The sequence below is a fragment of the Ovis aries genome, chromosome 3 (genome assembly GCF_016772045.2).
Source record: "Ovis aries strain OAR_USU_Benz2616 breed Rambouillet chromosome 3, ARS-UI_Ramb_v3.0, whole genome shotgun sequence".
NCBI classification, from domain to species: Eukaryota; Metazoa; Chordata; class Mammalia; order Artiodactyla; family Bovidae; genus Ovis; species Ovis aries.
Window position 1 is genome coordinate 142766222 of NC_056056.1, and position 23370 is coordinate 142789591.

General features: G+C 38.0%; 1 protein-coding gene across 6 annotated transcripts in view; it reads right to left on the reverse strand.

Moving 5' to 3' along the window:
- Window positions 1-23370, reverse strand: part of TMEM117 (transmembrane protein 117) — a 635221-nt gene that overhangs the window by 463608 nt on the left and 148243 nt on the right. Inside the window, exon 2 of one of the 6 annotated variants that reach the window (XM_060412710.1) lies at window positions 4597-4709. The exons of the other annotated variants lie outside the window; for them this stretch is intronic. Within the exon in view, the coding sequence (XP_060268693.1) occupies window positions 4597-4655 (59 nt within the window). The 5' untranslated portion in view covers window positions 4656-4709. The remainder of the gene's footprint in view (window positions 1-4596; window positions 4710-23370) is intronic. 6 annotated transcript variants of the gene reach the window in all.

Below are 23370 nucleotides of genomic sequence, written 5' to 3' on the forward strand. Positions count from 1 at the left end.
ACACTGGGCTGGATGAAGCACAAGCTGGAATCAAGATTGCTGGGAGAAATATCAATAACCTCAGATATGCAGATGACACCACCCTTGTGGCAGAAAGCAAAGAAGAGTTAAAGAGCCTCTTGATGAAAGTAAAAGAGGAGAGTGAAGAAGTTGGCTTAAAACTCAACATTCAGAAAACTAAGATCATGGCATCTGGTCCCATCACTTCATGGCAAACAGATGGGAAAACAGTGAAAACAGTGGCAGACTTTATTTTGGGGGGCTCCAAAATCACTGCAGATGGTGACTGCAGCCATAAAACTAAAACATGCCTGCTCCTTGGAAGAAAAGTTATGACCAACTTAGACAGCATATTAAAAAGCAGCCATTACTTTGCCAACAAAGGTCCGTCTAGTTAAGGCTATGGTTTTTCCAGTTGTCATGTATGGATGTGAGAGTTGGACTATAAAGAAAGCTGAGCAACAAAGAATTGATGCTTCTGAACTGTGGTGTTGGAGAACACTCTTGAGAGACTGTTGGACTTCAAGGAGATCAAACCAGTCCATCCTGAAGAAAATCATTCCTGAATATTCATTGGAAGGACTGATTTTGAAGCTGAAACTCCAATACTTTGGCCACCTGATGCAAAGAACTGACTCATTTGAAAGACACTGATTCTGGGAAAGATTGAAGGCGGGAGAAGGGGACAACAGAGGATGAGACGGTTGGATGGCATCACTGACTCAGTGGACATGAGTTTGAGTGGACTCTGGGAGTTGGTGATGGACAGGGAGGCTGGCGTGCTGCAGTCCATGGGATTGCAAAGAGTCAGACACAACTGAGCAACTGAACTGAAGAACTAGGTCACAAGATCAAGATGAGTTACAAGATAGACAAGCAGTAGTTCAAAGCGGGACATTCATGAGACAGCAACAAATTCCTCTGCTATTAAGTATTTGAGGGCAAATATGAATGGCATTTTTATTTTTTGGGTTACCATAAATTTTCATGACTTCTCTAACCTTCCTGGGCCTTAGACTGAGAGTCTATTGTTATTATAGGATGAGAAATGAGAGATATTGGTCAAAGGATACAAAATTTCAGTTATGCATGATGAATAAGGTCTAGAGATCTAAAGGTTAGGAAGATAAATTTATTATGTATTATGCACTAAATTCATTATTCATTAGCATGACATAATATTAACAGACATATCAATATTACAATAAAAATCTCAAAAGAGACATACAAATCTTCAACAAATATGTATTTTTGAACATTCAACATCACTAATCATCAGGGAAGTGCAAATCAAAATCACAATGAGACATCACTTCACACCTCTTAGAATGGGTGTCCTTGAGGATATGGAAGAAAAGGAGCCCTCCTAAACTGTTGTTAGGAATGTAAATTGTAGCCATTGCAGAAAACAGTACGGAGGTTCCTCAAAAAATTAAAAATAGAACTACCATTAATGATTCATGACTGACTGAGTATGTACCTAAAGGAAAGAAAATCATTATCTTAAAGAAATACCCATGCTCATTTCAGTGTTATTCACAGTAACCAAGATACGGAAGCAACCAAATTGTGTCTGTAGAATGATGAATGAGTGAAGAACATATAAATATGTGTGTGTATATATGTATATACATACATACATATAGTGGAATATTATTCAGCCTTTAAAAAGATAGAAATTCTGTCATATGAAACAATAGGGGTGAACTTTGAGGACAACAGGCTAAGTGAAATAAGCCACTAACAGAAAAACAAGTACTGCATAACCTCACCTGTTGGGTTAGTCGCTTAGTTTTGTCTGACTCTTTGCAACCCCATGGACTGTAGCCCACCAGGCTGCTCTGTCCATGGAATTCTCCAGACAAGAATACTGGAGTGGGTTGTCATTCCCTTCTCCAGGGGACCTTCCTTAGCCAGGGATCGAACCCAGATCTCCTGTATTTCAGGCAAATTCTTTACCATCAGAGCCACCAGGGAATCCCAGTCTTACCAATATGTGGATCAAAAAAGTTGAACTCATACAAGCAGAGAGTAGGACGGTGATTACCAGGGGTTTGGAGGCAGGGGGTGGAGGATATGGAATGGGAGACACTGGTGAAAGAGCACAAAGTTTCAGCTATGCAAGATGAAGAAAGTTTAGAGATCTACTATGTATCATGGTGACTAATGGACTGTAGTCTACAGGGCTCCTCTGTCCGTTGGACTTTCCAGGCAAGGATACTGAAGTGGGTTGCCATTTCCTTCTCCAAAATTAACAAGACTATATAATATACTTGAAATTTGCTAAAAGAGTAGATCTTAAAAGTTCTCACCACAAAAAAAAAAAAGGTAACTGTAAGATGATGGATATGCTAATTGACTTGATTTTAGTAATCACTTCACAGTGTTTATCCCACTCCAGTACTCTTGCCTGGAAAATCCCATGGATGGAGGAGCCTGGCAGGCTGCAGTCCATAGGGTTGCTAAGAGTTGGACACAACTGAGCAACTTCACTTTCACTTTTCACTTTCAGGCATTGGAAAAAGAAATGGCAACCCACTCCAGTGTTCTTGCCTGGAGAATCCCATGGATGGGGGAGCCTGGTGGGCTGCTGTCTATGGGGTCGCACAGAGTCAGACATGACTGAAGTGATTTAGCAGCAGCAGCAGCCACAGTGTTTATATATATCAAATCATCACACTGTACATATTAAATATAATACAACTTCTGTCAGTTATATCTAAATAAAGCTGGGGAGGAAGAATATAAAGATACAAAATTACATAGTTGTTTATTTTATGGTTTTCTAGTAAAAGAAATATCTATTTCTATGTTGTAACAAAGTTGAGGAGGCTGTATTAAATACATGATAACTGGGATAAAAGACAACAAAAATGTTCATCTGGAACAAGATAAGGTAAGACAGAGGGAGAGATAAAAAATGTGCTTATCTTAGTTACTCGATGAAGAAGACAAAGAGAATTATTACCAGAAATTCAGTTCTTTCAAGAAAACAGAAAGAAGCATTCTTCTCCCATCAGGTATCGGTCAGCCTAATGTGTATTTAAGCACTAAGCACTCTTAGAAATAAGTTAAAGAATCAAGAACTCAGAAATACAGTAAGTCCATCACAAAGTTTACTTTTCAAAGAATAATTCCAGCATCATATTCTTTCATTTTAAACAAACAATAATATCAATATTCTCCTATACAATAAAAAGGTTTCTGAATAAAATCAAATTTTAAAATTCTGAAGTTTACTCAAAGTCTTTAATTCTGGGGCTCAACCAGAAATGTTCAATCAGGGCTTCTCTAAGCACTGAGATTAATGACAAAAGATGGTGAAATGCCACAGTTCTGTGTCAGGCGATGTCAGACAGGATGACACAGACAGATCTTTCCAGAGTATAACAAAGGCAGGAAATTCTTCCAGTTGTGGCTTCAACTCAAATGACTGAAGGGTATAGAAAAAGTTACTTTATTCTGTTTATTAAACCCTTATTTCTCTTGGCTGACAACTAGAATGGTTCTGTGGAAAAGACTAGGTCACATAGAATTCTTCTACAATCCATAAGAATTATTGTGTAATTATACCTAAACTGACAAAATTATGCAAAACTATCTTTTTTTGGCTTCACAGGTGCCTCAGTACTCAAGCAAATATCACTATTTTAAAATAAGAATTCATTAAATTACTGCATATAAAAATGGAACATAATCTTGATTTAGGAATAGCTTAAGAAATTCACCTGCTGTATCCTTTAAATGCTAGGCGTCCAAAGAAGTATCTCAATAAGAATAATGCCATCCCAGAAACTAATCCCAAACCAACGACCCAAGGTTGCCTGAGTAGGCGTGAATGAAAAGCTCTGCAGCAGTAAGCATATGGCAGTCCCAAAGTACATGCCATTGCTGGTCTTGTTTCAGAGTTTTACTCTTGATACACTCCAAAGTATCAACTATTTTATAATGTGGAGAAATGATTTCAAAATGCGGTGCTGGAAAAGACTCTTCAGAGTCCCATGGGCTGAAAGGAGATCAAAAGAGTTGATCCCAAAGGAAATAAACCCTGAATATTCACTGGCAGGACTGATGCTGAAGCTGCAGCTCCAATACTTTGGCCACCTGATGCGAAGAGCTGACTTGTTGGAAAAGATTCTAATGCTGGGAAAGATTGAGGGCAAGAGGAGAAGGGAGCAACAGAGGATGAGATGGTTGGATGGCATCATCAACTCAATGGACACAAATCTGAGCAAACCCCAGGGGATAGTGAAGGACAGGGAAGGCTGGTGTGCTTAAGTCCATGGGGTCACACAGAGTCGGACATGACTTAGTGACTAAACAACAACAACAAAACATAGTGAAAAACAACCTGCCAACAAGAAAACATCATCATTTAAAGGGCTACCTCACTTTGCACTGGACTTCCTTGGTGGCTCAGATGGTAACACTTTCAAATCCATCATCATCATCTCTTATCCTTCTCAAAAGAAGTCTAAAAGGTAAGTCTACAGATATGTACACTGAGGCTTAAAGACTTAAACAACTTGCATAAGCTCTGATAATTAATAAACAGAGCCAAGACTCAAAGCTCCACCATCTTATTGAAAAACTTACATTTGCCCAGTTACAGTCACTTTGTCTCCAAATCCCCTAAACCTGCAACCACTGTCCATTATTCCAGCTCCAAAGTCTTATCTTCTTGGTTCCTCTGTGCACGCTTTCACTTTCTAAAAAGAGCAAGAAATATATGAAGGAAAATGTAACACTTTCCAAACATGTTTATCTATAACAAAAATTATATTTCTCCATGAAGGAAAAAAAACTACAAGAAAGCCCAAGGAAGTGGTCAGCAATCTAGAATCACCAGAGAAAATACACTGGAGCACTACCGGGGTCCAGCCCTGGTGGGATCCAGAGTATCCAAAGCATGGACGGCGAGGCAAGAGAGACATATAGACATAGAGAGAGATGAGGAAAGAATTTGCAGTTAAGAGAACAGAGGAGAGAAAAGAGGCTGATATTCCTTGGTTTACGCAGAAAGCCAATAAAGCCTCAGACAAGAGACTTGCTCTGTTCACGTAGGCCACAGGCGCCCTCTTGAATAGCGGAAGGTGCCCTGCCTTGGGCTCCCTCTCACGTGGATCTTAGAAGCCCAGGCAGGAAAGTGAACTCAGAGGGCTCCTAAGCCCCAGGGAGTCAGCCTGAAAATAAGATAAAGAAAGAAACAAAGAAAGACACAGGGGAGCCAAGCGATGATGAGGCGAGGCCCAAAACTTTGTTTTCCAGGGAAGCTTATATACCTTGAGCTGTACATAGAGAATAATGGAAGATGCAGAGTCATGCAGGGTCAGCAGTCCTGACCCTTATTGAGATCAGGCTTTCTTTCTGCATACCTTTCCATATGCAAAAGTTTTACATGATTTACATCATCTTCTGGCCAGGAGGCCTGCTAACATTTTATGACCCTTCTTTCTGATAAAGGTTAGTTAACCAGAAAACTTATTTTCTCTAAAGGTGGTTCTTCTAAAGTCTAGTTATACAACTCCTCACTGCAGCAGTTTAAAGGAAGGTTTAAACTGAAAGCACTGGATAAAGCTGCATTCCTATAAGGCAAAGGTCCAGTGGGCTATAACAAGGAAGGAATTTATTAACTCAAGGTTTAATGTTGTAAATATAAAGGCTACTTACTTATATTTCTATATATCACTATATTAATTAATGCACTCCCAGGTACACAATGAAAGATATGAAAACTTGGCAGCAAGCATTGGCTCAACAATGAAACCCTTAACCAGTTCTATTCTAATGATTTTTAACCCCTCCAAAGGCTGTACATTCCTACAATGTTTTAAGCTTCCTGTGCCTCTCACAATTGGGAGGCTGTAAACAATCACATGCATAACTGCAGGAGTCTGAACAAACCTGTCAGGCAAGCTAAAAAGTCATCAGAGGGGTTTGGATTGGAACACTCTTATCATGCCCAGGAGACTTAATAACTAGAGTTCTAAGTTGATTTCCTTCAGAGAAAGGTGGTCGGGGACAGCCCCCATTAATATCAGAAGAGTCTGGCGAAAAGCATAAGATAGAAAAATGGACAAATTCTGGTTTGGGGGTAGATGCTCAAGCAGGTCCAGGGGATCCCTCGAGTCCTGATCTGCCTTGCCTGTCAGGTCTCTCTGCATGACCTTGTCATGGGTGGGATCTCCCGTGCTGGCTCCCGGCAGAGCACATGCCTTATTTGTGTTCATGGTGATCAAAATGGCTACAAACAAACCTTCTTTTAAACTTCTGCAGTGAGGTGTACTAACTGTAGTTACACAAGGTTTCAAATTTTTCCCTGCACACACCATCCATGATCAAGTAAGCTAAAATCACACAGGAATCAAAATTAAAAATTGGTTTCACATAGCCAAGTTTGCATCTGGCACCTTCAGACAGATATCAAGTATACTGATGTGAAATTTAAAAAAAACAATGTTGTAAAAAGAAAAAGTATGCATCCATCACTTAACCTGGAATAAAAACTTCTGGCTGAAAAGTAGCTTCATATTTTCATTCTATCTACAAACTCCCAGTCATGGAGGAAAGTTGACAAAATATGATAAGTGAGTTGAAAAGTTTTGAAAGGTTTACTAAGGCTAAAGAACTAAATAAGTAAAATGCCAGTAGTAAACACAGTAGTTCTGTAGACACATCACTCCTACAAAAATCAAACTCCTACAAAAATCATTCAAAACACATTATTTCATTAACATGTGATCAGCGTATTACTTTGTGATGGGTAAATTAATGCCACAGTATTATGCCACTGACTTTTCATAAGATTTCCTGTATGCTGGACATTCATTCTCTAGTAGCAATTTAGGCAACTGAGAATTCTGTTTTCCATTCACTGTAGTATCATTTAAAATGTCACACTCTGTGCATGCTTCAGTCATCTCTGACTCTTTGTTACCCTATGGACTGTAGCCTGCTGGGCTCCTCTGTCCATGGAATTCTCCACGCAAGAATACTGGAGTGTGTTCCTACTGGAGTGGGTTCCATTTCCTACTCCAGGGATCTTCCTGACCCAGGGATTAAATGCATATCTCCTGCAGTGCAGGCTGATTCTTTATCACTGTGCCACCTGGGGAGCTGTCTGTGATTCTGTCACCTTTATAGCCTGTTGAATAATAAATCTTTTAGAAAGAAAATTCAATAATCCATTCAATCAACAAATGCTCACTGAGTACTTATTATGCGCCAGGTAGAAATCTCACTGCTGCTGCTGCTGCTGCTGCTGCTAAGTTGCTTCAGTCATGTCCAACTCTGTGTGACCCTATAGATGGCAGCCCACCAGGCTCCCCCGTCTCTGGGATTCTCCAGGGAAGAACACTGGAGAGGGCTGCCATTTCCTCCTCCAATGCATGAAAGTGAAGAGACATCTCACTAGGTGCTGTCAATATCACAGCAAAGAAAATAGGCAGAACACTGGCTTTAATGATACATTAGACTGGACTGAATTAATAGGTATATACAGAACATTCCATTCTACAACAACAGATCACACATCCTTTTCAAGTGTACATAGAATATTCCCCATGATAATTAGCATGGTAATCTTTAAAAAAGCCTTGATAAAGTTAAAAAGATTAAAATCTTATCAAGTAGATTTTCTAACCACTATGGTATAAAACTAGAAATCAACTGCATGAAAAAACTAGAAAAAAAAAAAAAACTTCAAATACATGTAATTTAAACAACATGCTAATAAACAACCAATGGATCACTTAAGAAATTGAAAGAAAATCAAGAAACAGCTGGAAACAAATGAAAATGAATGCATAACATTCTAAAATCTATGGGACACAGTAAAGGAAGTTCTATGGATGGTTTTAGCATTATAAGCCTACCTCTGAAACAAGAAAAATCTTGAATAAACGAACTAAACTTACATCTAAAGTAACTGGAAAAAGAACAAACAAAACCCAAAGGTAGTAGAAGGAAAGAAATAATAAAGACCAAAGAGGAAATAAAAGAGAGAATTTTTAAAAAGTAGAATATTCAATGAGACTAAGAGCTGTGCTCTTTGAAGAAACAAAACTGATAAACCTTTAGCCAAACTTACCAACAGAAAAAGTGAGAGAGAGTCCAAAGAAATAAAATCAGAAATGATATAGGAGATACAAAAACCAACCCCAAAATACAAGGATCATATGAAATTACTACAAACAGCTATAAATGCCAATAAAATAGACAATCTAGAAAAAATGAGTAGTTTCTATAAATGGACTTCATTCCAAGACTGAATCAGAAAAAAAAAAAAAAACACACAGAAAATATGAAGAGACCATTTACCAGTAATGAAATTGAATCAGTAATCAAAAAACTTTCAAACAGGTCAGGACTTTTTTACAGAGAAGAATTCTACTAAACATTTAAAGAAGAGTTAATATCTTTCCCAAACAATTCAGAAAAATTAAAGATGAAAGAATGCTACTGAAGTCACCTTCAAAGCATCAGCCCAATACTAAAAGAAAACAAAGATACGCACACACACTCTTACAGGCCAGTACCATTTATGAACATATATGCGAAAATCCCCAACAAAATATTAACAAATCTAATCCAACAATACATTAAACGGATCATATACCATAATCAAATTCGACTTTTCCCAGGGATGCAATGATGGTTCAATATCCACAAATCAACCAATTTGATACATCAAATTTACAAATAAAGAATACCATACAATCATCTCAATGGATGTAGAAAAAGAGCTTGTTACAAAATTCAACATCCGTTTATGGTAAAAACACTCAATAAAGTGGATTTAGAGGGAACATGATGTAATAAAGGCTATCTATGAAAAAGCAATCTAGAAGCATCTACTCTAACATCAGTAACAGGACAAAGGTGCCCACTCTTGCCACTTTTATGCAACACAGTATAGAAAGTCCTAGCCACAACAATCAGACAAGAAATAAAAGAAATCCAAATTGAAAAGGAAGAAGTAAAATTGTCACTGTTCATAGATGACATGATACTATACATAGAAAATCCTAAAGACATCACCAAAAAACTATTAGAACATATCAATTAATTCACTAAATTTGCAGAATGCAAAATATATACAAAAATAAGTTGCATTCCTATACACTAATAACAAACTATCAGAAAGAGAAAAATAAGAAAAGAAACCCATTTACAACTGTATCAAAAAGGAAAATACCTAGGAACAACTATAACAAAAAGTAGGTTAAAGACCTGTACTCTGAAAATTATGACACTGATAAAAAAAACTGAACACAATACATACAAATGATAAGATATACTGTACCCATGGATTGGAAGAATTAATATTGATAAAATGATAATACTACCCAAGGCAAGTTACAGATTCAGTGCAATCGCTATCAAAATACCAGAGGCATTTTTCACAGAACTAGAACAAAGTATTCTAAAATTTGTATGGAAATAGAGCCACAAAAGACCTTGAATTGCCAAAGCAAACTAAAGAAAGAAAAATCAGAGGTACCATGCTCCCTGATATCACCTGTACTCTCTGGTACTGGTACAAAAAGATCAATAGGACAGAATAGAGAGCCCAGAAATAAAGCAAAACTATACAGTCAATTAATTTACAACAAAGGAGACAGGAATGTACAATGGGAAACAGATAGCCTCTTAAATATACATGCTGGTAAAAGTGAATAGCTTTGTGCAAAAAAATCAAACCAGGCTACTTTCTCATACCATATACAAAAATAAACACAAAATAGATTAAACACTTTAATGTAAGACCGCAAACCATAAAACTCCCAGAAAAAAAGCTAGGCAGTAAACTCTTGACATCAGTCTTAGTAATATTTTTGGTGATCCGTCTCCTCAGGCAAGGGAAGCAGAAGCAAAAATAAACAAATGGGATTACATTGAACTAAAAATCTTTTGCACAGTGAGGGAAACTATCAGCAAGACCAAAAGACAATGTACTGAATGGGAGATGGTATTTCCAAATGATATGGTCAATAAGGAATTAAGTCCAAAACACTCAAAGAATTCATACAACTCGATATTAAAAAAAAAAAAAAAAACCTGATTAAAAATTGGGCATAGGACCTGAATACACTTTTTTCCCAAAGAAGACAAACAGATGGCCAATAGTCACATGAAAAGATGCTCACTTAGTAATCAGCAATCATGTGGGAAATTCAAATCAAAATCATAATGAGATACCACCTCACATCTGTCAGAATGGCTATTACCCAAAAGGTAACAAATAACAAGTCTTGGTGAAAATATAGAGGAAAAACTACCCCCTGTTGGTGGGAATGTAAATTACAGCTGCTATGGAAAACAGTATGCAGGTTTCTCAAAAATTGAAAAATAGAACTTCCATATGATCCAGCAATTTCACTTCTGGGACGCAACCTAAATGTTCATAAATAAAAGAATAAAGAAGATGTGATATCTATATATACAATGAAACCATATTCACCCATAAAAAGATAAAACATTTCCATTTGTCATAGCATGAATGGATCTAGAGGGTACCATGGTAAGTGAAGAAAGTTAAACTAAGAAAGACAAATGTCATATGACCTTACTTACATGCGGAATCTAAAAACTAAACCAGACAAACAAAAAATTAAAACAGAATCAAACAGTTCGCTCCCAGAGAAGGGGGGATGCAAATAGGTATAGGGGATTAAGAGGTACCAATACCTGGTTATAAAATTTTAAAAGTCATAAGGATGCAATGTATAGCATAAGCAATATGATCAATAATACTGTAAAAACATTGTATGGGGACAGATGATTACTAGACTTATCATGATGATCATTTCACAATGTATACAAATGTCAATAAAGTGCATTTTCACCTAAAAAAAAAATTTTTTTAAAAACTACCACCCTCATAAAACTCATAATTTGATGAGAAATATATACAAGTAAAAAGGCAATTAAAACACAGTGTGGTAAATATGTTATGATGTGGCTGATGCGCAGAGTTATGCAAATATAAAGAAGGAACATTTTACCTGACCTTTAAGTGTTAGGACCATTTTCTAAGAGGAAGTGATGTTTAAGCAGAGACCTGAATATATAGAGTCAGCCAGAGGTGAGAAAGATATTGTTCTATTTATAGAACTGAAAGTTCACTTTGGATAGAACTTAGTCTTTGGGCAAAAGTAACAAAAGAGCATAATAACAAGGTAAGCTGGGGCCATATTATTTTGAGCCTTTTAAGCCATGGAAGAAGTTGGACTTTATTATGAAGACAATGAAAATGGAAGAACTGTAAGCAGGGATATCTGCACTTTAAGAGGAATCACCATAGTGTGGAGAATGAATTGGAAGGGGTAGCTGTTGCAGAATCCAAGGAAAAAACCATAGGGGAGTAGCAGTAGGACAGACCTAAGTAGATCCATTTGAGAGGTATTTAGCAGGTATAATCAAAGAACCTTTGTGACATTGCATGTATAAAATAAGCAAAGAAAAGAAAGAATGAATAGTACCTAAGTGTCTGGACTCAGCAACTGCTTAGATACTAGTGCCGTTCACTGTATGGAACAAAGCAGGGCTGCGATGCAGGATTTGAGTTGAGTTCAATTTGGGATTTATCAAGGGTAAATATTGTTGAGATGCTTGAATGGATACTTACGGCAGTTAAAATGATATGCACCCCAGAAGAAAAATTAGCGATAAATATTTTAGAACTACTGACGTAAGAACTGTCAATCAAGCCAAGAGGATGGGTCTCATACAAGAAGGCTGATGAGAGCTGAAGGAAAACTAAAAAGCAATACTTGAGAGGAGAGAATAAAAAGAAGAGGGGAGTATATGGACATATAAACTAAGAATATATAGCATCTCAAAAAAGCAGAAATGATCCTAAGTGCCAAGCGCTGGAGGGAGAGGTCAAATAAAGACTAAGAAGTGACCATTAGATGTTTCGACAGGAGGTGATAGGTGACAGTGTGGATTTTAGACACACCGGGAACAATGGCAAGATTTACAACAGAGAGCAAGCCAATGAGACGGGTGCTAAAGCCTTTTACATGGATAAGAGAGAATAATCAGCAAGTTGCTAGATGACAGGTTGGAAGAATTACAAAGTGAGTGCCAGAAGCCTTGTGGGGGTTTTATATGAGGGCAGGGTATAACTTTAATTTTTAAAGGCATGATAATAAATTGCAGCCCAATAACAGACATCTATCACAAAGAGTATCTGCTCCCATCTTTACCTGAAACCATTACGTGAATTTTCTGCTTCATTCTGCAAAGTAAAAGGGTATTCCCATGTCTCTGTTGTGCTTTCTCTGGTTAGAGATGCTATGACATTACTAGCTGAAAGCATTTTATCATATCTTTTTATATTTCTGCTTATAATATAATTCTTACTTCCTGAAGTAAAATTCAAACTCATTTCCTGCTAAAAGGATATACATATATATCAATGTGTCACACAAAGCTCACGAGGAAGTGTTAGGTGATTTAAGCTAAGAATTATTTGAGCAAGTGCAGGCTGCAGTAAAAACTGCCAAGTCTGGAAACAGTTTTAAATACAGGTACTTTCTCATGCCTAACTTAAAGAGCATTACACAATTACTCCTAAATTAAAGTGGTATATGGCACCTGTAATCTGATGACTCAAAGAATTTGCACTGCTCTAAAGAAAGAAATAGAAAAAACCTGCAGAGTTTTAACTACCCCTATAGTCAGAACAGGAGGAGAAGTTGCCTTGAATTAACCTTCCTTCAGCAGATTTTCAAGCCAAATATACACCTTTTTAGTAAGAAACACTTAAAAAAGTAGGTTGTCTAACAACAAATCATGGAATTACATAACTGGAAAACTTGAAGATATTACCTGACAATTGTTTTTTCCTTGATCACAAGTAGAACTTTATATCTAAAAGAAACCATCCATCTGCAAAAAAAAATTGGCAAAAACTTTTGCCATGATACTTGATATTGTTGTAAAAGCCCAATAGGTAATACGCTCTCCTTAGAAACTAATGACTTCCACTTGGGTGCCACACCTACAATGAGGTTAGTCCTTAAGACTGGAAATAAAGACCATACTGAGACACCAGGAAAGAATCAGCTCACTAAAATTCATTATTCTAGTTACTGTAAGAAAATTACTAGGAAGGTCACTGAGGGTCTTCTTTATGACAATTCATAGAAAAATTATCTCTGACTTCCATAAGAAGATGAATGGTGCCTCTAAAATCCGCCGTATGATACACTATACAGTCTCTGTGCCTGATCAGTTCAGTTCAGTGTCTGGCTCTTTGCAACCCTGTGGACTGCTGCATGTTAAGCTTCCCTGCCCATCACCAACTCCCGGAGCTTACTCAAATTTATCTCCATCAAGTCAGTGATGCCATCCAACCATCTTACCCTCTGTCGTCCCCTTCTCCTCCTGCCTTCGAACTTTGCCAGCATCAGGGTCTTTTCCAATGAGTCAGTTCTTCGCATCAGGTGGCCAAAGTATTGGAGGTGAAGCTTCAGCATCAGTCCTTCCAATGAATATTCAGAACTGACTTCCTTTAGGATGGACTGGTTGGATCTCCTTGCAGTCTAAGGGACTATCAAAGTCTTCTCCATCACCTCAGTTCAAAAGCATCAATTCTTCAGTGCTCAGCTTCTTTTCTGGTCCAGATCTCATGTCCAAACATGACTACTGGAAAAACCATAGCTTTGACTAGACAAACATTTGTTAGCAAGGTAATGTCTCTGCTTTTTAATATGCTTTCTAGGTTGGTCATAGGTTTTCTTCCAAGGAGCAAGCATCTTTTAATCTCATGGCTGCAGTCACCATCTGCAGTGATTTTGGAGCCCCCCAAAATAAAGTCTCTCACTGTTTCAATGTTTCCCCATCTATTTGCCATGAAGTAATGGGACCAGATGTCATGATCTTAGTTTTCTGAATGTTGAGTTTTAAGCCAACTTCTGCACTCATTCACTTTCCTCAAGAGGGTTTTTAGTTCTTCTTCGCTTTCTTCCATAAGGATGGTGTCATCTGCATATCTGAGGTTATTGGTATTTCTCCCAGCAATCTTAATTCCAGCTTGTGCTTCATCCAGCCTGGCATTTTGCCTGATGTACTCTGCATATAAATTTAAAAAGCAGGGTGACAATATACAGCCTTGACAGACTCCTTTCCCAATATGGAACCAGTCTGTTGTTCCATGTCCAGTTCTAACTGTTGCTTCTTGACCTGCATACAGATTTCTCAGGAGGCAGGTCAGGTAGTCTGGTATTCCCATCTCTTGAAGAATTTTCCACAGTTTGTTGTGATCCACAGAGTCACAGGCTTTGGCGCAGTCAATAAAGCAGAAATAGATGTCTTTCTGGAACACTCTCACTTTTTTGATATCTAACAGATGTTGGCAATTTGATCTCTTGTTCCCCTGCCTTTTCTAAAACCAGCTTGAACATCTGGAAGTTCACAATTCACGTAATGCTGAAGTCTGGCTTGGAGAATTTTGATCATTACTTTGCTAGCGTGTGAGATGAGTGCAATCGTGCAGTAGTTTGAGCATCCTTTGGCACTACCTTTCTTTGGGATTGGAATGAAAACTGACCTTTTCCAGTCCTGTGGCCACTGCTGAATTTTCCAGATTTTCTGGCATATTGAGTGCAGTACTTTTACAGCATCATCTTTTAGGATAGCTAACCTGAAATTCCATCACCTCCACTAGCTTTGTTCGCATTAGGATGTCTGGCTCTGGGTGAGTGATCACACTATTGTGGTTATCTGGGTCATAAAGATCTTTTTTTGTATAGTTCTCTGTATTCTTGCCACCTCTTCTTAATATCTTCTGCTTCTGTTAGGTCCATACCATTCCTGTCCTTAATTGTGCCCATTTTTGCATGAAATGTTCCCTTGCTATCTCTAATTTTCTTGAAGAAATCTCTAGTCTTTCCCATTTTATTTTTTCCCTCTATTTCTTTCCTTTGATCACTGAGGAAAGCTTTCTTATCCCCCCTGCTATTCTTTAGAACTCTGCATTCAAATGGATATATCTTTCCTTTTCTCCTTTGCCTTTAGCTTTTCTTCTTTTCTCGGCTATTTGTGAGGCCTCCTCAGACAACCATGTTGCGTTTTTGCATTTCTTTTTCTTGGGGATGGTCTTGATCACTGCCTACTGTACATTGTCACAAACCTCCGTCCATAGTTCTTTAGGCATACTGTCTATCAGAACTAATCCCTTAAATCTATTTTTTACTTCCACTGTATATTTGATTTACATCATACCTGAATGGTCTAGTGGTTTTCCCTACTTTCTTCAATTTAAGTCTGAATTTGGCAATAAGGAGTTCATGATCGGAGCCATAATCAGCTCCTGGTCTTATTTTTGCTGACTGTATAGAGCTTCTCCATCTTTGGCCTCAAAGAATATAATTAATCTGATTTCAGTACTGACCATCTGGTGATGTCCATGTGTGTGATGTCCATGTCTTCCCTTGTGTTTTTGGAAGAGGGTGTTTGCTATGACCAGTGCATTCTCTTGGCAAAACTCTGTTAGCCTTTGACCTGTTTTGTTTTGTACTCCAAGGCCAAACTTGCCTGTTACTCCAGGTATCTCTTGCCTTCCTACTTTTGCATTCCAGTCCCCTATAATGAAAAGGACATCTTTTTTGGGTGTTGGTTTTAGAAGGTCTTATAGGTCTTCATAGAACTGTTCAACTTCAGCTTCTTCAGCATTACTGGTTGGGGCATAGGCTTGGATTACCGTAATATTGAATGATTGGCCTTGGAAATGAACAGAGATCATTCTGTCATTTTTGATATTGCATCCAAGTATGGCATTTCAGACTCTTTTGTTAACTATGACAGCTATTCCATTTCTTCTAAGGGATTCTTGCCCACAGTAGTAGATATAATGGTCATCTGAGTTAAATTCACCCATTTCAGTCGATTTTAGTTCACTGATTCCTAAAATGTTGATGTTCACTCTTGCCATCTCCTGCTTGACCACTTCCAATTTGCCTTGATTCATGGAAATACCATTCCAGGTTCCTATGCAATATTGCTTTTTACAGTATCAGACTTTACTTCCATCACCAGTCACATCCACAACTGGGTGTTGTTTTTGTTTGGTTCTATCTCTTCATTCTTTCTAGAGTTATTTCCCCACTGATCTCCAGTAGCATATTGGGCACCTACCAACCTGGGGAGTTCATCTTTCAGTGTCCTATCTTTTAGCCTTTCCATACTGTTCATACTATGCCTGATATTATCCATTAATTATTTGCTAATCTCTTTGGGACTGCTCTAAAGTCTTCCTACCATCAACATGGAAGAAGACAGTCAGAAAAACATAGCTGAAAATAAAATTAGTGCAGAGAAAGGTAAAATGGAGGAAAGCAAAGGAAAAAACTCATACCTACCATACATTCACAGGGATTTTGTGGCCCTTCTGGATGTGTGTGTGGTAAAAACTCCACCTGCCAATACAGGAGGTATAAGAGATGTGGGTTTGATTCCTGGGCTGAGAAGATCCCCTGGAGAAGGAAACAGCAACCCACTCCAGTACTCTTGACTGGTAAATTCCACGGACAGAGGAACCTGGTGGGCTACACTCCATGGGATCGCAAAGAGTTAGACATGACTGAACGATTTGAGCACGCATTTGTGGGTGTATATAGCGTTATTATTGAATGTTTTCATCACATATAACCCTCTGTTTTAAACAGTACATTATCTACTGAGGAAAGCAAGTTATTCCAAAATGTGGCAATTTAAAAATAGCAAATATTTATTATCTCACAATTTCTGGGGATCAGGGATCTGAGCACAGTTTACCTGGGTCTTCTTGCTGAGGGTCTCTCATGGGCTAGAATGACCACATTGGCTAAGCCTATAATCTTCTCCAGGCTTGATACGGGGAGGATCTGTTTGCAAGCTCACTCAGGTAGTTATGGGCAGGCCTCAGGTCCTTGCTGCCTGCTGTTGGCAGAGCTCCTTGCCAGAGGGCTTTTCCATAAGACAACTCTCAATGGGGCAGTTTGTTCCCCAGAGTAAGGACTAGATGGAAAAGAGGAGATGGGGAGGGGCAGGAAGGAGAAGGGAGGGAAGACCGAAGTCTAACCTTGGAATTAACAACCCATCATTTTTACATCCTCAATTCATTAGAAGTGAGCCACTAGATTCAACCTACACTTAAGGAGAGAAGAACACAAGGCCTTGAATACCAGGAGTAGGGTCACTGGGACCATGTCAGACACTGCTGATTGCACACACAGTTACAATCATATTCTTATATGACATGGACACTTATTTACTATTATTGGGATCTGAGAGGAGAAAATGGGGCTTTGGGAGTTCCCTGGCAGGCCACTGAATAGTTAAAACCTCGCCTTCCAATGCAGGGGGTGCAGGTTCAATAACTGACTGGGGAGCTAAGATCCCACATGCCTTGTGGCCAAAAAAACTAGACATAAAACAGAAGCAATACTGTAACAAATTTAATAAAAACTTTAAAAATGGTCCACATCAAAAAATCTTTAAAACAAAAAAGAAAAAAAAATAGGGCTTCATAATACTGCCGGAAGCAAAATGGAACGGATTTTAACTTCCTTAAACTACAGCCATGGGTGCAGAAAATGGAATCAAATTTGTCTGTCAACCCTTAACCTTGGCCTTTTTTTGGCCAATCACTAAGGCCCTTTCTGAGGCTTCACTGTGAATATGGATCCCTATCATTTCATTTTTTGCCTATGAACTCATTCTTACTACATTTTAACCTGATATCCACTTATTTCTGAAAAAGAGCAATGAGATCTTTAATCTTAAAATAATTTCATGGTCCTTATTATAATAGAGAGTGAAAGTCACTCAGTATTCTCTGACTCTTCGAGACCCCATGGACTATAGAGTCCATGGAATTTTCCAGGCCAGAATGCTGAAGTGGACAGCATTTCCCTTCTCCAGGGGATCTTCCCAACCCAGGGATCAAACCCAGGTCTCCCACATTGCAATGGATTCTTTACCAGTTGAGCCACAAGGGAAGCCTAAGAACTTGACTGAAAATTAGTTCCAACCAGGGATACTCAGTGTACACATCAAGGCTAAGACTTTCCTCTAGAACAGAGAAGGAAAAATAGAATTGAAAGAGTGAGGTTCCCATTGTGGACTCTCCCCAGGCTCTCAGTTCTCCAAGCAGTGCTACACATTCAACCAATATTTAACAAAAGTAGAAAAGGTTCAGACCATTGAGCAGAATTTGAAAAGATACATTTGGCAAGAAAAAATAGCACTTTATGGAAACTTTAAAAACAAAGTAAACTAAATTCACAGAAATATATGGGCAAATCTGTTTTGACTGCCTCTTGATCCTTCTGGGCAAATGAGAACTTCCTGGGTAGGTACATATAAAAGCAGGCAGAGAAATCCAGACAGCAGATGGCTCTAATCCAAGCCAATTTACTCAGGTCACCATTTCCCAGCCCAGCACTTTCTCTGGGCTAAGATGGAAGAGATAATATATCACATATGCACCCACGTGATTTACTATCTACCCTGGCTTCACCCAAAGTCAGGGAAGCAGCACTGCTATGTGTGGTGCTAGGCCCAGAAGCTCTGAAGCTCAAGCTTAATTTAACTCTTTTTTTCTTTTTTAATTTAAATTCTTCCGCTCTCATGACCTCATCCTTTGCCTTTAGCAAACTCCTCCCCAAACCTTCCCAGAAGTAGGCATTGACGTGAACACATATTTTTCTACTTCCAGTTATTACTTCACTCACACTAAAATATTACTAGCTTGGGAAGGGGGCCCTGTTGCCAGGGAAACCAGGAGTGCTTAAGTTCAGCCTCAGTTGGCTCCTCTATACTAACTGATCGAATTCCAGCTGTGTTCTTGACTCATCTCAATTTTGTACACCTAGAATGTAAAAAAAATTCCATGATACCTCTGATTCATTATACATTTTATCAATATCTTCCTAAGATCTCACTGACCTGTGTCTCTTCTCCTGAATTTACTAACTTACCTCATTTGTTTCTATTAAGTAGGGATGATATTCAAAGTGTTTAGGACAGACACAGCAAGAGAAGTATCATTCAGAATGGATGTATTCACCAAATTGGTATGTATACTAGCTGTAAAAAGAACTGAACCAGGGCATGCTACCATCAGTCCAACGAACCTTGGTACCATTCCTTCCTGCTATCAAATAGATTTCTCTTCCAATCAATCATTAACTATCTGATTGACCATCTAACATTATCACCATATACAAATGAGTATTAGAGTTTGATGAGAAATTCATCTATGCCTTTTATGTCAAATTATAAGATAATGACTTTTTAATCATTTTATATCTATTCCCTTCACAGGAAGAAAGACACTGTGTTAGAAGGTGGAGAAGTCTATTAAAGATACTTCATATAGGAAGGATAAGTATGATATATTTTTACTAAGTAGAATTCATTTGTTACTAATATAGATACTAATCTATCCTGACTGATAAATCTTAGCTTTAAGATCTTTTCCTTGGAGCCTCCTAATTCTGAGACACATACTTCAATGGCTTTCAAAATGAAGTCCATTAACTTCCTCATATTGTACACAAAATTTGAGACTCTGGGGAAGAGGGTCCATAGTGATCATTAGATTCTCCAAAACTCCTGATGTCAGCTCTACCTTGTTGCAGATTTTTTTTTTTAAATTGTTGCTGATTCTTAAGTAATCTACACATTTAGTCTACAACCATGACAGGTAATCTCTTGTTGTTGACCTTGACTTGGATCTCCTAGTCCAAGATTCTTACCTTATCCTTGTAACCCATCATCACCCATTGTCTGGCCATGATTAAATTTGTATGTAACCTGCTTCCTGAACCAGCTCTAGAAACTTCTTTGACCCCAAGGAGATCAATCTCTACAACTGGTGATTAGTACTCAAAGTGAGTGAGTGAGTGATAGTCGCTTAGTAACGTCCAACTCTTTGTTACCCTATGGAAGTACTCAAAAAGTGTATTTTTAAATCAATGAGGCCAAGTTCAGGAAAATTAACAATGTCAATAGTCTGGTTTTGTCTGAGACCCTGTTCCTAAGAAACATAAAGAGAAATGGCTATTGTGAATTTTAATTAAGAACTGTCCCACACTTGAGGGTCTAATAAGCAAATTACCTGGAAGCAGCTCAGCAAATGGGTGCACAAATTTAGCTTCTTTACTAGTTTAGGTTACTGAATTTTCATAAATTTACCCTAAACTGACTCACCTGTAGATAGTGTAGTGAAATGATAATCAACACTATCTTCTCCAGACACTTAAATTGTTTAAGATGCTGACTTGGCTTTCTCCTTTCTTCTGAACCCACTATGTGCATTAACTTGACATAATCCCCACATATATATCACATCTGTTGCTCACGTAACACCTACAAAAATCTTAATTATTCCTCGGTTTTATATACATCCACATATTCAATTAAGATGAATTTGTAAGGTTCCTTTTATACATACTGCTGCAATTTCTTCTCCCTGGGTAGTTACTCATAACTTTTTTTTCCCCATTATATATATATATATTTTTTTTCTTAACTTTACAATATTGTATTGGTTTTGCCATACATCAACATGAATCCACCACGGGTGCACACATGTTCCCAATCCTGAACCCCCCTCCCACCTCCCTCCCCATACCATCACTCTGAGTCATCCCAGTGCACCAGCCCCAAGCAACCTGTGAGTGAGTGAGTGAGTGAAGTCACTCAGTTGTGTCCGACTCTTTGCGATCCCATGGACTGTAGCCCACCAAGCTTCTCCATCCATGGGATTCTCCAGGCAAGAATACTGGTGTGGGTTGCAATTTCCTTCTCCAGGGGATCTTCCCAACCCAGGGATCGAACCCAGGTCTCCCGCATTGCAGGCAGAAGCTTTAACTTCTGAGCCACCAGGGAAGCATCCTGTATCCTGCATCAAATCTAGACTGGCGATTCATTCCTTATATGATATACATATTTTAATGCCATTCTCCCAAATCATGCCACTCTCTCCCTCTCCCACAGAGTCCAAAAGACTGTTCTATACATCTGTGTCTCTTTTGCTGTCTCGCATACAGGGTTATTGTTACCATCTTTCTTAATTCCATATATATGCATTCAGTTCTGTTCAGTTCAGTCACTCAGTCGTGTCCAACTCTTTGCGACCCCATGAATCGCAGCATGCCAGGCCTCCCTGTCCATCACCATCTCCCGGAGTTCACTCGGACTCACATCCATCGAGTCAGTGATGCCGTCCAGCCATCTCATCCTCGGTCATCCCCTTCTCCTCCTGCCCCCAATCCCTCCCAGCATCAGAGTCTTTTCCAATAAGTATACTGTAATGGTATTTTTCTTTCTGGCTTACTTCACTCTGTATAATAGGCTCCAGTTTCATCCACTTCATTAGAACTGACTCAAATATATTCTTTTTAATGGCTGAGTAATACTCCATTGTGTATATGTACCACAGCTTTCTTATCCATTCATCTGCTGATGGACATCTAGGTTGCTTCCATGTCCTGGCTATTATAAACAGTGCTGTGATGAACACTGGGGTACACGTGTCTCTTTCAATTCTGGTTTCCTCGGTGTGTATGCCCAGCAGTGGGATTGCTGGGTCATAAGGCAGTTCTATTTCCAGTTTTTAAGGAATCTCCACACTGTTCTCCAAAGTGGCTGTACTAGTTTGCATTCCCACCAACAGTGTAAGAGGGTTCCCTTTTCTCCACACCCTCTCCAGCATTTATTGCTTGCAGATTTTTGGATCGCAGCCATTCTGACTGGTGTGAAATGGTACCTCACTGTGGTCTTGATTTGCATTTCTCTGATAATGAGTGATGTTGAGCATCTTTTCATGTGTTTGTTAGCCATCTGTATGTCTTCTTTGGAGAAATGTCTATTTAGTTCTTTGGCCCATTTTTTGATTGGGTCGTTTATTTTTCTGGGATTGAGCTGCATAAGTTGCTTGTATATTTTTGATATTAGCTGTTAGTCAGTTACTTCATTTGCTATTATTTTTTCCCATTCTGAAGGCTGTCTTTTCACCTTGCTTATAGTATCTTTTGTTGTGCAGAAGCTTCTAAGTTTAATTAGATCCCATTTGTTTATTTTTGCTTTTATTTCCAATATTCTGGGAGGTGGGTCATAGAGGATCCTGCTGTGATTTATGTCAGAGAGTGTTTTGCCTATGTTTTCCTCTAAGAGGTTTATAGTTTCTGGTCTTACATTTAGATCTTTAATCCATTTTGAGTTTATTTTTGTGTATGGTGTTAGAAAGTGTTCTAGTTTCATTTCTTTTACAAGTGGTTGACCAGTTTTCCCAGCACCACTTATTAAAGAGATTGTCTTTACTCCATTGTATATTCTTGCCTCCTTTGTCAAAGATAAGGTATCCATAGGTGTGTGGGTTTATCTCTGGGCTTTCTATTTTGTTCCATTGATCTATATTTCTGTCTTTGTGCCAGTACCATACTGTCTTGATGACTGTGGCTTTGTAGTAGAGCCTGAAGCCAGGCAGGTTGATTCCTCCAGTTCCATTCTTCTTTCTCAAGATTGCTTTGGCTATTTGAGGTTTTTTATATGTCCATACAAATTGTGAAATTATTTTTTCTAGCTCTGTGAAAAATACTGTTGGTAGCTTGATAGGGATTGCACTGAATCTGTAGATTGCTTTGGGTAGTATACTCATTTTCACTATATTGACTTTTCCAATCCATGAACATGGTATATTTCTCCATCTATTAGTGTCCTCTGATTTCTTTCACCAGTGTTTTATAGTTTTCTGTATATAGGTCTTTAGTTTCTTTAGGTAGATATATTCCCAAGTATTTTATTCTTTTCGTTGCAATGGTGAATGGAATTGTTTCCTTAATTTCTCTTTCTATTTTCTCATTATTAGTGTATAGGATTGCAAGGGATTTCTGTGTGTTGATTTTATATCCTGCAACTTTACTATATTCACTGATTAGCTCTAGTAATTTTCTGGTGGAGTCTTTAAGGTTTTCTATGTAGAGGATCATGTCATCTGCAAACAGTGAGCGTTTTACTTCTTCTTTTCCAATCTGGATTCCTTTTACAAATTACATTATATACATACTGCTACAATTTCTCTTCCCTGGGTAGTTACTCATAACTTTATCTTCACTGAATTATTTTAGGTGCTTAACTTTAAAAGTTTGTACATCAAATTCTCTAATAAAAGTAAATGACTTAACTAATAAATAGATTTGATTATCTAATAGTTAACATTTATATATACACATATATGTATGTAAGTATATTGAATATCTATTATATATAATGTATGTTTTCAAATATATTACAATAACATATTATACATTAAAAATAGTATATGAAGAAATGAAGCAAACAAACCTATTAATTTTTATATGTGATATATAT